The sequence below is a fragment of the Echinococcus granulosus genome (genome assembly GCF_000524195.1).
Source record: "Echinococcus granulosus chromosome Unknown EG_S00014, whole genome shotgun sequence".
Lineage (NCBI taxonomy): Eukaryota > Metazoa > Platyhelminthes > Cestoda > Cyclophyllidea > Taeniidae > Echinococcus > Echinococcus granulosus.
In genome coordinates, this window is record NW_020170394.1 from 724,845 (window position 1) to 738,638 (window position 13,794).

At 42.3% G+C, this 13,794-nt stretch overlaps 2 protein-coding genes across 2 annotated transcripts; both read left to right on the top strand. All coding sequences in view use genetic code 11, as the record gives it.

The window, feature by feature from the left end:
• Positions 1–7,649: 7,649 nt before the first annotated feature.
• EGR_02955 (putative citrate synthase) lies at positions 7,650–9,440 on the top strand (the record flags this gene model as incomplete). Its single annotated transcript, XM_024492204.1, has 7 exons — positions 7,650–7,745; positions 7,778–7,885; positions 7,920–8,306; positions 8,352–8,561; positions 8,636–8,857; positions 8,935–9,144; positions 9,276–9,440. 7 exons carry the CDS (start codon positions 7,650–7,652, stop codon positions 9,438–9,440), a joined length of 1,398 nt encoding a protein of 465 aa, XP_024353399.1.
• Positions 9,441–10,628: 1,188 nt separating this feature from the next.
• On the top strand, positions 10,629–11,108 carry EGR_02956 (hypothetical protein; the record flags this gene model as incomplete). The annotated part of the gene is made up of 1 exon (XM_024492205.1): positions 10,629–11,108. The coding sequence occupies one exon, from the start codon at positions 10,629–10,631 to the stop codon at positions 11,106–11,108; it is 480 nt and encodes a 159-aa protein (XP_024353400.1).
• Between the last annotated feature and the right edge of the window lie 2,686 nt (positions 11,109–13,794).

A 13,794-nucleotide genomic window follows, 5' to 3' on the forward strand; every position in this document is an offset into this window, starting at 1 on the left:
GCCAATGCATTTAATCTTATTACGCATCTTTATGATATTTGTAGTGAATAAGTTAAGGTAATGTGATACGTTGACCAGATCGATGGGGTAGAAGGCAGTCCTTAGTGGAGAGGATCGGGAAACGGTCCACCCGGAGCATACCCGCTCAGCACTCTGTGATTTCTCACGCGTGGATGCGGTAAGCAGCTATAAAGGTATGGACGACTAATGCGCGGGCGACTAGTGCCTGGCCGTAGGCTGGGACTTCTCAACTGTCTGGTAGGACTAAAAGCACATCCAAGTCCCACGTGTGTTTGTGTTGTCCTATCCGAACGCGTGAGCCCAAACAGTGGGCATGGCAGTGTGATATGCAATGCACCTTTTTATTGTAAAATGATCTTTAACAGGGCTAAATCAAACACAATTTTCTCCTCGCTTAGGATTGGAAATTTTTCGTCGACGGTGGTCCATGCAACTGCAAGGTGGACACGGAAAGGCTTCCTCCTTGGGTTCCAGCTGATAGGACTGCTGCAATGTGTAACCTTAGGGTAAAATCAATTTGTCTTTTGAACCTACCTAAGACATCGGGATTTTACGATTTTCTGCTTCATATTATACCAAATTGGAACCCAATTCAGACTAAAATGACTGTGCATATTATGCCTTGACTACAACAGCACCTTCGATTGTATCCGCACCCTTTAGAAATATAATTATGATAGCAATATGGAATAGTCTAGGCCCCATTGGAGATGCGCAATTTAATACCTTGGTGAATCCTAGTTTGTCTATCAATTCAATTTTTATTCGCCACTATTTTAGTAGAAGATAATTCTAATGACTATCTCAATAAACAATTATTATTAAATCTTATGGGAAGATTTATCTGATTCGTTTACGCTGAATTCATAACATTTCCTCAAAGACTCAACAGAATGACTTTGATCCTCACTTCATTTGATAATAGGATGCTCTGATGATAGCAGCTTTAAATCGCACTGAACGTGTATTGGTGTGATGTTAGATGCTATTTTTGCAGAATTCTTTCTCACCATTTTTATCAATATTTTTCTGCTCACGGGTGAGTCATTTAATTTGTTGTGACTCTCACTATCCTGAACTGAGCTTACTAATGTAACCAAAAGTAGACATCCTAACAGTGGTACGGAAAATATTGGAAGCTGCTTTGTTGCCATTGGTCCTGCAATCGTTGGGGTTAATTTTACACTTGCCAATTAATTACTGATAAAGCTTGTTCTTCGTTGACTCACCAATCCCTTGAGTTAAATGCATGCTAAATTAAACTGCAAAAATATGCTTATCTTGAAGCATTGGGCTCCCTTCTCACCTAGGCCTGTCAGCCAATATTATACGAGAGGCTTCACTTCAATAATACTGAGATTTGGTCGCGTTGGATGAATTCAGAAGATTCTGAATGTGGTAAATTACCTGCGGCGCTGAGTGATATTCCACTGACGGCCCTTGAAGTGATGATTGTGATCCAGACACTTCAACCCACTGCACTTTATCAAACAATGAGCCAGTTTACAAAGAAGGTCCTTGGTAGGGGGGTTGCGTTTCCAACAGTCTCTGAGTGTGTTGTAATCCGATCCCTTATTAAAGTCACCTGACCAGCAGATATGGTTTTTTTATTCCATCATTTACATGAATCTTTGCCTCCAACTCTACATCCTAGTTTCCTATTTAGGATCTGCGTTTAATCTCTTACATTCATAAAATGCTTCATTCGTAAAATGAGATATTTATGCAATTTATGAACGCTTGACTTTACTCATTACTAAATTCCCACCTAGGGGTCTTTTTGGTATTGCATCAACATATTTTCTCATTTACAATGCAAATTGCTTCTTCGTCTTATTAGCACAACATTTACTGTGCTCTTTGGTATTGTTAAAGCTTATTTGATTTAAAATTGGGGCAGTCATAGTGGTTGTTTTCTTATTTTAAGGTTTACCGCACCTCTCACCCTCAGGCACTAGTCTTCTTCGCCTTTTTACCGCTGAAACTAGTCCCCAGGAGCCAATCCTACTGATCACTAGTCCTGGAGCCGATCCCTCACAGGAATTAGCCGACGCTGCCGCTGCCGGTGGCACAATGGCGATGTGTGCCTACTGCGAGGTGGCTATGGGCCAAGGTCAGTCAGAAATCGCGCTGTCTGAGGTCTCTGCGGCCGCCCAGTCGGGCGGGTGGGTGTGTCTGAAGAACCTCCACCTCGTCACTCACTGGCTTCCAGTGCTTGAAAAACACATCAACTTATTAATGGGTGCTGATCGCGAGGTTGGGGAGGTGGCTGCTGAGGGACGGCGGCGTCTCCATCCTCACTTTCGCTTGTGGTTAACCACGGAGCCACATGACAACTTTCCCTCCACTCTTCTGGAGTCCTGCCTTAAAGTGGCTTATGAGGTAAAAACTGAGTGATTCCTTTGCAAATCATTCCTGTTATGCTTCTCGGGTCGACGGTTGCTGGGACGCCTGGGATATTGTTCATCATCGGCGCTAAGTGGTCCGTTTTGCCCTCTGAATGCAGTCTCATTCGATGCCTATACGGCTTCCGAAGCATTTAAACAATGACATAAGAATATTGTTTCAGCTCTATGAACCTGTCTAAAATCACTTTTGGAATTCTATTTCAGTAAAGGTTAAGGATGACTCGAACTTGAGTGTAATCATTCCAGCTTCGGTTTTTGACTATTCGAATTCATTGTAAGTTAGTTTTATTTACCCTGCAATATATTAAGTAATCTTATAATTCAATCATCATAACTGAATTCTAAATTCATAAAGTAGAAAATGGGTCGGAATCCTACCTCCAATCAAAGTAATACATGTTCGTTTATTTGAAGCATCTCCGATGTGCCACAACGCAATATGCAAAACTAATGTGTTTGAGTTTTGTAGAATCACCGCTTTATGAAATTTAATTGCAAAAATTGCTAGGAGTGCGTCCTCCCGTTGCAGAACTTAAACGAACGATACATACATTAAAGAATATTGCCGTAATTTTAGCAATCGAGACTCTGAATGCGATAGCATTTCTAAGATTTAGTAAAATTTCCAGTCATAATATTCTAATTGTAGGCACCACTGGGACTTAGAAATAATCTAAAGCGGACTTATGAGAGCTGGCATCCCGATTTCTTTGCAAAGGGTGGGTCTTTAACGCGGACTACAGCTCTTGCTGGCCTCGCCTGGTTCCATGCTGTCCTCCAAGAACGACGCAGCTTCATTCCACAGGTAGGCTGTTAGAGGACTTGGGGTGTTCTAATTTGGCTCGTACACTTCAAGAGTTGGACGAAATTCTACGAATTCACCTCCGTTGACATTCGAGCTGCGGCAAACACACTCGATCGGCTCATTGCGCCTGCGGTCTCCACCGTGCCCACATCGGCCATCTGGCCAACCGTGAGAGGACTACTTGGCAGTGCCATCTATGGCGGACGCATGGAGAATGCATTCGATTTCAACGTGCTTGAATCATTTCTAAATTGCATTTTTAGCGATTCAACTCTGAGTCTCCGGCAGTTGGGCTCATTGAAACTGCCAAATACCATTAATTTGAAGGTTAGATATTCATACTATCGGTATTTTTTCGGCATTATTTCTTTTTAATGCATCATTATAGAATGAAGTACGAAAAAGACGTACAATAGTAAGGTCTAAAATCAGGTTTAATGAGCAGTATCAAAGGTCTTATTAAAACTTCCAACAAATGCCCTTTGTCGTAAGTGATGGTCAAATAGTAGTTGTTAAGTTGCCTAGCACTCTACTTGAATTTCAAGTAAGGTCCTGTCGGGAAGTTCGCTAGTGGGTTGAATAAGGATTCCTTTTATGCTTGGGTCGACGCTCTCCTATCATGTATAGTCGAGGTTCTTCCTGTAAAAGTTGTGATAAACAAATGTTGAGCATTTATTTTGACACTGCTGGGAAAAATTTTTAATCATCAATTTTTTTGAACTTGAGCTATTTTAACCTAATATCCAAGTGTATATGAACGACCGGAGATATAACTACATTAACTGGTAGATTTCAGAATTTACTTTACCGGAATTCAATTTCATGATTTTTTAAAGCATACACGTTAATAAAGCCACTTGTTTTTCTGAACTTATTGCAATGAGTGCCGGTAGGTTTCCTATTACTCCTTGGTACAAAATAGGATTACGTAACTGCTATCGACCAACTCCCCGATACGGACAATCCTCGCGACCTTGGACTACCAGCAAATATCGGTAAGACGGCTCAGCTTGCCGCAGCGGCGGATGTCCTTGGGCAGCTGCGCCTTCTTCAAAGCCTCATTGGCTCATCGGACCAAAGTGACCGGAGTCTTTGGGCAGAGGAGCTCAGTCCTATCCTCAATCTTTGGAAGAAACTCAATCAGGACGGAGCTCTCTTGCCAGTAATGCCTTCCGTACATCGATACATCTTACACCCATTTTGGCGCCCGGTTACTGTACGATTCGAGTGTGTTCAGTCATTTAATCACTTTCTGGGGTCTTCCTAAATAATATCATTGCTAAATTGATTATCCCATAACCATTGAGTGTTGTTTCTACTAGAAAATCTAACAGAGCATTTCTTTACACTAAATTTATGAAGAACAAGGATAGCCATCTAAGAGAATTGCTGATGAGGGTGGAGGAGAAATCGCTGCGCGACGCTAAAAAGTCTCCAGTTCTCTCGTTTCTGCACCGTGAAATGACAGGTGCCCTTAGTCTTATTGCCAAAATTCACAATAACCTTGGGTCCTTGGCGAAATTTCTGCGTGGAACCCAGGTTCTCTCGCAAGAATTGTACGTGATAGTTCGTTCACTTCTCCTGAGCAGGACACCTGCTGCTTGGCTAGTCATGTGGAGCACAGGGCCGGAAGACTGTTCTTCCTTTATCCGGTCTACCGTCACAAAAACGCAGGCTCTACAGGTACCGAAACTGGTCCGTTGCTTTACCATTTCGCAATTGCCCTTGGCACATTTAGCTATAACAACTATCTTGTTATAACCTGGATAGACATTTTCCACTTTTTAAACAAACCATTGTTGGTGTTTCAAAATGTTATTTAGTCTTTTTTGTCTTGTATTTCCCAACTGAGAAGTAGCCGAAATATACAAAAACAATGTTATTTTTTACCTTTTGTAGATGTGGACCGATTGTTCCCTTGTCGTTTCAATAATGCACGTTTCCATATACCCTTAAGTGCAGATGTGGATTGTAATCTGGTTTTAGAAATGGCTGCTTCGGTCTGAATCGTTATCGCAGTTGTTTTCTTCTGAAGTTGCTTACAACCTTGCTGACCTCTTCAATCCGTCCATCTTTCTCACCGCTCTGCGACAGCAGACAGCTCGCCAACTTCAGTTGGCAATCGAGCAACTGAAGCTTGTGTCAGAGTGGCCAGGCCTTCACCGAGGACTTGAGAACTACCCTGGTAGCGAAGTTCTTGCGATCTCCAACCTGCATTTAGAAGGAGCTCTGTTTGAAGATGGAAAACTAACTGACTGCTACGCAACATCCCCGGCTGTTTCAGCTCTACCTAATATTCAAATCGCATGGCGACCACTTGTAAGTGGAAACCTCGCAGCTAGTTGCTTCTTCAAATTGGTAGGATTCTCCATATCGATATCTAAATTCCTGTTAGCTGAAATAAGCTATACGTAATTATATCCCTTTCTGCTTCGATAGAATTTCGCTTCCTGGTAATTATCCCAACAACGCCTAGTTTTATCAAAGCCTCCAATTTGCTCACAGTGAAGGCAACTGTCCTTCCTACTCATGCTTGGCTAATGCTCGATTCTTTTTTGAAATGGTTTTGAAAATTCAAGCATTAGTTTGCCACTGTTTCTACACTCTGGTGTGATAGATCAAGGTCTGAAGACATTTATCTTATGCTTTTGTGATCGCAATGCATAAATAAGCACTTCTTGAAGGGTGATAGTGAGCCAGAAAGCTTTTCTGACATTGTGTTCTACCGATTAAATTGATTGATTCTGCCAACTACGACTCCTTTGAGTTACATTATTGCTGTACTCAAACCAAACACTTTTTTTCATATTTTTCAATGACGGATTATTTTTAAAACATCCGAAGCGACACATTGCTGCTGGCTGTTCCAACTTTGGGACTTTTAAAGTCAAATGTTGGCGAATTTTTCTTAGTATTGGGTTGAGTAACTTTCAATATATGTATAGGGGGCCTCTGAACTCCTCGTGGCGGACGAGACCGTAGAGCTGCCAGTCTACTTTGATGCGACACGCGCATGCCTGGTAATGAAATTGCGAATTCCCTGCCCTCCTGGCACCCAGCAGAAATGGGTGCGAAATGGAACAGCACTGTTATTAAAATCTCTTTGATTTCCTGTCTTTCTAGCCATATAGTCTGCGTCGTGTTTTTAATGTTTACTGTCTTAATTGTGGCTGATTAATGGGAATATGCTAATATATACGACTTTTTGAATTGGATGGTTTAACCATTTCAGCCTCAGCCGTCGCTACTTTTATTAACACTTCAAAATAACGAATTTTACATCCAAATTTTGTGAAATGAATCCATTATAAAGCAGTAGAAGCAATTTTATTAGCATAAAAAGGTTCTGATAAGCACACTCAAAGTAGATCCGTCTCGCAATCTAGTACGGTCCGTGCGACAACGCTCTTAGCAGCAGTCTTAATTCAAAATGTGGGGGAAGACGTGATCTCGAAATTAACATTTTACGAGTGGAAAGTCGTACAATTGTGAGGTTTTAAATTGTGGAATTTCCCCACTCCTAGGCAGGAATGACCCTGCGAAGAAGCGCCCAGTCACCTTGTAGTGTTTGGGGCACTAAATGATGGTCACGAAAGTAACCAATGCATTTGTAATGGCTGTATAATATGTTGGGTACTTAACACTCGGTCATGGCAGAGGGGTAACTGCGTCTCCGCCATTGGACCTCCGCTGGGTTGGCTGGTCTCCTGGTCATGCTAGTAGTCCCCAACCCTACTGCATGCCAAATGTATCTATTTTACCCATGTATTAAGTCTCTTGAGCTCAAATATTTGCAGTTTTGGCTGCCAATTTAGTACTTAATTGGTATGCGATGTCCATGACCTTCCACCAACAGGGCAAGCTACAGTAGTTAGCCTCCCATGGTGGTCTAGATAATTGCATCCTCAATACTATTATAGAACGGCACAAATCGTCAGAGGCGTGTGGACCAAACGCGATGGACGCGATATTAATTTTCAACTAGATATCACATGCATACCATATATACTAGAATTTATGAATTTAGCGGATTTTGGTCTATTTGGGGATATTTTCTGACTTGTTTATGTTATCAGAAGAGTACTGCTTCTTGCCTTTGTTATTGTATACATTTAATGTAAGATGTGTATAACTGTATTTCACGCAGCAATTATCAAACAATTTTGAATTACCAGGTATTATTGGGTAATGCAAACTTTTATTGTTTTGACGCGAACTAGTTTGAATTTGTTTCTGTCATTGTCAAGTCCGCTATTTAAAAAGACGGTCAGTCTTATTACCTTTGCATTGCAATGATAAATGCACCGGGCTAAGTTACTCTTTAAATCTACCACATTTATTGGCCTTGGGTCCTTCATCCATTCCGGTGTTATATAATTGTCGCCGGTTTGGCTTATTTGCTTTGTTCTTCCGATATGTTTAAACTCTTTCTACCCCGTTCGAGAGGCGCTACCACAGTTTGGAGATGTGGTGACTGGTTTTACTCAACATACAAATCTACGAGTTCTGGAGTAAGTTGATCAAAGTATTTAGTTACTTTTAGTCACTACGAGATGTCCTCGAAGAAGCCATCACAAAGCACCGTGAAGTTGTAGCATCTTTTCGCAAGGAACATGGTTCCAAGAAAGTCGGAGAGGTCACAGTTGATATGGTAGATCTATGCAATAATGAAATTGCATTTCTAGATGTATGGTGGTATGCGAGGTGTTAAAGGACTAGTAACGGAAACTTCGGTCCTTGATCCGGATGAGGGCATACGGTTTCGTGGTTACACTATTAAAGATTGCCAAGAGCTACTTCCAAAAGCACCAGGAGGCAAAGAGCCGCTTCCTGAAGGCATACTCTTTTTGCTTCTAACTGGCCAAATTCCTTCCGAAGAACAAGTTAAGTCCGTTTCCAAGGACTTAGTCGCCAGAGCTTCTTTACCAAGTCATGTTCTAAAAATAATGAAAAGCTTCCCTACTACAATGCATCCCATGAGTCAACTCGTGTCTGCCACAGCTGCCCTCAATTCGGAGTCAAAATTTGTGGCTGCTTACAACAAGGGTGTCAGCAAGAGCACTTACTGGGAGGTAATTTCGTCCCCTCACTCATTTTAAAATATTTGTTACTTAAAGTACGTCTATGAGGACTCCATGGATCTGATAGCCAAGCTTCCCACAGTAGCGGCGACAATTTACAACAGTTCTTTCCGTGATGGAAAAAGTGCGGAAGTTATGGATCCAAGTGCAGATTGGTCAAAGAATTTTGCACACATGATGGGCTATAAAGATCCCCTTTTCGTAGAGCTTCTTCGCCTCTATTTGACGATCCATTGTGATCATGAGGTATGAGCTGTCAATAAGCCTCTGAGTCTTTTGTAATGATGCTGTTTCATCGATGGTTTTCTCTTCGTTTGAAGGGTGGGAATGTCAGTGCTCACACCTGTCATTTGGTTGGGAGCGCTCTTTCTGATCCTTATCTTAGCTTTGCTGCATCAATGTGCGGTCTGGCCGGTCCGCTTCACGGGCTCGCGAACCAGGAAGTCCTCACGTGGATTATGGATCTGGTTAAGAGCAAGGGTATGTCACCTTCAGATGACGAAGTACTCCAGTATATTAAGACTACGCTGGAAAGTGGGAGGGTATGTGAACACACGATTTTTTAGTGCCTAATTTTTAATAAGTATCTTTCATTAAGTGTTTTCATTCACCCCCATAGGTTGTACCTGGTTACGGTCACGCGGTGCTTCGAAAGACCGATCCCCGCTATACGTGTCAACGAGACTTTGCTTTGACTCACATGCCTGATGATCCTCTCATCAAGATTGTCGCTCAGTGCTTCAAGCTTGTGCCCCCCTATCTTGAAAGCCTGGGCAAAGTTAAAAATCCATGGCCCAACGTTGATGCCCATTCTGGCGTGCTTCTTCAGGTACATCGTTTTGTGCTTATATTGGTAATATCGTTATAATTACTCACAATTAACCTTCTGCCACCGCAGCAATGATAGCATCAGCCATACGAGTGATTACCAATCAATAAAAGTTATTTTTTTCCCCAAAGCACTTTGGAATGAAGGAGATGAGCTTCTATACGGTCCTCTTTGGAGTATCGCGCGCTCTCGGTGTGTGCTCATCGCTCGTCTGGGATCGCGCTCTAGGTCTCCCAATCGAGCGTCCCAAGTCGTTAAGTACCGATGGTCTGCGCACTCTCGTCAAGGCCACTTGAACACTTAGTTGATGCTCTTCACTGTGTCACTGTTGCTGTAGTTGTCTTCGCGTATTCTATTTCACGACATTTCCGTTATGACTGTTTGCTTTCTTTGGAACTCCTTTATGTCATTTGATTGTTTATTGTCTCGTTGCTTCCTCCCGGTCACTCATCTACTCCTCTTTATTCTGCATGAGTTTGTTTTATCCTGACATCTGTCCTGACTAAATGTAGTATTTGTGTCAACAATATGTTTTTTTTTTCTGGGCGTTTGTTTGACTTCTTTCTGCCTCTGGCGATTGTGGTCTTATCAATCACCATCGTAGTGTACTGTGCCTTTTTTGCGCGCTTTTACGCTTCGTTGTGATTTCATTGGTACTTTTTAACCTGCAGGCTTATCGGGTTCAAAATGATGTAAAAATTTAGGTTCTTTCGTTAATTAAATGAACTCGTTTAAGGTGTTTCGACTGTGTGATTGTGCCATCTTGCAAAAGTTGATGGCGTTTGAGTGCTGCGAATGGTACGCTTCAGTCTGTGTCAATCATCGAAGAACCGTCTTGCCTGTGTTTAATGCGATAGTTTTGTGTAAGCGGGGACTTCACTGAGTGGCATTCACCGACAGTGTTTGAGGTAATCTAGTCACCACTTTGATTGTTTTCATTCACGTGACTTCAAGAAGTGATTTTTCTCCCAACTACGAGAAAACATCATCGGTGCGTTAGTTGACATGGCAGTCTCTATTTAAAATATGAAATTTTGCAATTGGGACAAAGTTGAGCTCCCAAACATGCCAGTTTTAAAATATCCTGCCTAGTCATTTACCATTTGTTCAGAATCGGGCTTTGGTCGCAACACTTAAGTTATTTAGCGCAGTATTTTGAGTTTTACGATAGGTTTGCTATGTAATTCCGTGGTTCTAATATACACACGTGGGATCTGTAACAATGGCGCGAATCCACGATTTATCGTAGTGTTTAAATGCTAACAGATTGAAGTGGTCCACTTTGCTTCTGGTACTGATTCATCTATCCACATTAAACCACTTGTCACTTTGAAATTATTAACCACCACTGTATTTCCGCGCCCAATGACCTCCAAATATGGCTCACTAGTCAGAACTCTCGTGGGGCAAGCAAGCGAGCTTGCCACATTGGAGATCTCGATTTAGATGAGATTCTAATACTTATTCACAGTTGTAGGTTTGTAATGAGTTTTGAAGAGGTTGACTTTTTGGACGAGGTATTTATGACGGAGCAGAAGCAGTATTCGGAAGCCTATTGCAGGGCCTTCCAACTCAGTTCGCAGACCACACCGTCCTCGGAACTCCCTGATCGCAGCGATGAACTGCATTCTTTCTGGATCCACGGTCTCCAATATGGTGCTCAGCTGGGCTCGGAGCTTTACTCCTACAGGGGCTTGGCCGATGAGGTGGTCGCTTCCTGGACGTTGGGATCTGTGTCTCCCTCAATGGAGGATGTGAACAAGCATCATTCCGTCCACATCGCTCAGCATCTCTTACACCTCCTTAATGGCTCTCCTGGACCTCTTTCGCGCTCATGTCAGGAGTTCATTAAGCATCCAACTTTCGAAACTGACCTCTCGCTTATACGCAGCAAGGCGAAGCAACTTATGGCTGCGCTTAAAATTCACACAGCCAGGAAGACTACAATAAACTATGACTTTTAATAAAGCGTTCCTTTTGGCTGTTTAATTTTTTTTTTAACTTGGACTTTCACTTATTTTGCTGAGTACGAGGGCCTATGCCATTTCGAGAAAAGTGAAAAAGTTTCCCCAAGGAGTAGATTCGAATCAGCTACTTATTTGTAGTCTTCATTCTGCTTGTGAATTAGGTACAACTTTATATAGACAAAATAACTGCGTAAGCTCATTTGGATCTTGGTGCCTCAGTTTGTGCTAGGGGAAATCAGTCTGGTAGCCCCCTCTTCATCATTCCGCAACACTGGTCTAGTTGTGTTTAACCTGACGCCTTACTTGGAGACATTCACTGCAAATGCTACTGCAGTGGCGTATGCTATTTGTAAACAAAAAGTGATTTGTTGACCCAGAATGTAAAAAAGTATTTGAAATCATAGGGAATTCCGTGGACAATATTGAGCAAATCGACATGTCACTCGACCTCTTCAAGCTATGTGAGCAGGAATCCAGAGCTGCGAATGCATTTACAAAAATGAATGAGTAAATTAGTCTATGCTTGCCGTCTTCTGATTTTCCCACTTTCAAATCCGATCCTCGTGTAGAGGGAATTTGCTGTTGCTGGGTTGGCTTAGCTGATTAGCTTAGGTACAAATTTTACGGCGAGTGGACGGCTTTTTAACACTGTTGTAAGGGGTGAGTAGGTGAGGGCTTTCAGCAAATTCTCCAAAAAAAAACATGTGGGTCTCGGCCTTCTTAATTCACCGCATCTACTAGATCTGTCCTTTGATGCAGTCATCAGTCACTCTGATGCAGTAACGCCCATTGAAGGATTGCTTAATGATGACGAAATCACAAGGGCCTTAAAAAAATTTCTGATGGGGACGTAATGGTTCGTTTATATCCACGTCTGATTCCTTACGAATTTTTAGTTAATTTCTTTTACAGTTAAGCAAATCAGCCGTCGTGGCTTAGTACACCTTCAATTATCCTCATTCCTAGAGCCTTCATGGTGTTAAAAATCAACCTTTTTCTCAGAGATTCCTGTTAACAATCCCTGCTAAGTTCTGTAATTTTGTTTTACTTTCTCGGTGATCGTTTACTGGCTTGCCTCCGCCGGAAGCAGCAGATTTGCAGCTAGTAATTTGGTAAGCCACTCGCCTTATTTCTGCTGTGCAGTTAGGGTAACATTTTAACATGCAAAATCCTGCTTTATTCTGAGGTCAAGATGACGGGCTGTACCGGGGCAAAAAAAAAACTACCCTTGAATGTATAGGAACCGTTTCATTTACCCAACCTTCTTATAAGACTCGCTGATCGCACTGACCGATAAGCATGATGCATTTATGTAGCGTCCCGAGACCCCCTGAAGACGAAAGAAGACACAATACTCTGGCAGAATGTACATATTCAGCACGGAGAAGGTGTCTGGGCTATTGGCATGGCCCAAAAGGCCGGCCCACCCAGCGAGGTACAAGGGGCCTAATTCAAAGTACAAAAGTGGCGCCTCACCAGAACCGAGGGATAAACCACTATCGTATTACACTTATTGCCCTGAAGCCAGTTTTCAATGGCTGAAGTGAGAGATCCTCAGCTTGTCGCGGTCGCCATGGCCAGAGGGTCTGTGTGGGAGTGCACACGTGTTTTTCTTTGGTCAGAAGGCGGACTAGAAACAGCGATTACCACGCTACTTCCGCTAAGGTTTAGTCGGACGTGCTATGATGGCCATTATCCGAGCGATTGTGCAACTGAACCTTAGTTTTAACAGACGCTATTACTGTACAACGTCTTGGCACGTCAAAATAATGCACGTTTATGTATTCCATTCTTGAAATAGAGGATTGCTACAAAATTCTTCCTATGAAAAGACCCTGTGTGGAAGGGGGTTGTGGTGCCAGTCGATAGTCCTGACAATTTAGTTTAAAACAATTTTTGTATGCACGAAACGTGGATCCTAAGCCTAAAGCTGGGATATTTACATGAGATTGGAATTAGTGTAAACAACTAAGCAGATCGCCCCAACGTCGCCTGAGTAGAAGTACTGGGTTTCTGACTTGACATCCTTCGGATTTGGATTGCGATCACTACGTAGCGGGTAAACTCAATCATGTAAACTTTTTGCTTTCTAGCCTTGTTACTTTCCCCGAGATACCACAGCTTATCACTTGAATGGAGTGTATGTGCTCGCCTTGTGATATTTATACATTTGGACATTTTTTATGTCATTCATTGTCTGCTAAACGCGAATATTTGGCAGAATTAATCCGCATCATTTACCAACTCATACCGACCAAGAATTTCGAAAAAAAAATATTCAGTTAGTTAAGTCCTTATATTTTTTAAAGTGCCTTCCATTCCACAAAAGATTTCAAAACTTTTGCGTCTTTTACACGTACTCATGATGATTTGTACAGTATGATAAAAAGTTATTTAAGAAACTGAGTATTATTTTATCAAATGCCAGTTCCGGTTTTGGCTGTTGCCAACATTCAGAAGCAAAATCTGCCTTATTTACTTCATCTTTGCTTGAAACCCAGTGGCAATAGACGCACACTTTTGCCTGCCCTCTGCGCGTCCGTTGGGCGCGCCCATCACAAAAAGCGCCGCTCCTGAGGCGCGAAAAAGGACGAGTGCTTTTTGTCTGACGGGACGAGTCACTCACTTCGCTAAGCATGCATTGTCTGGAGCTAAAAGTGGCACAAATGGGCAGTCACGTTGG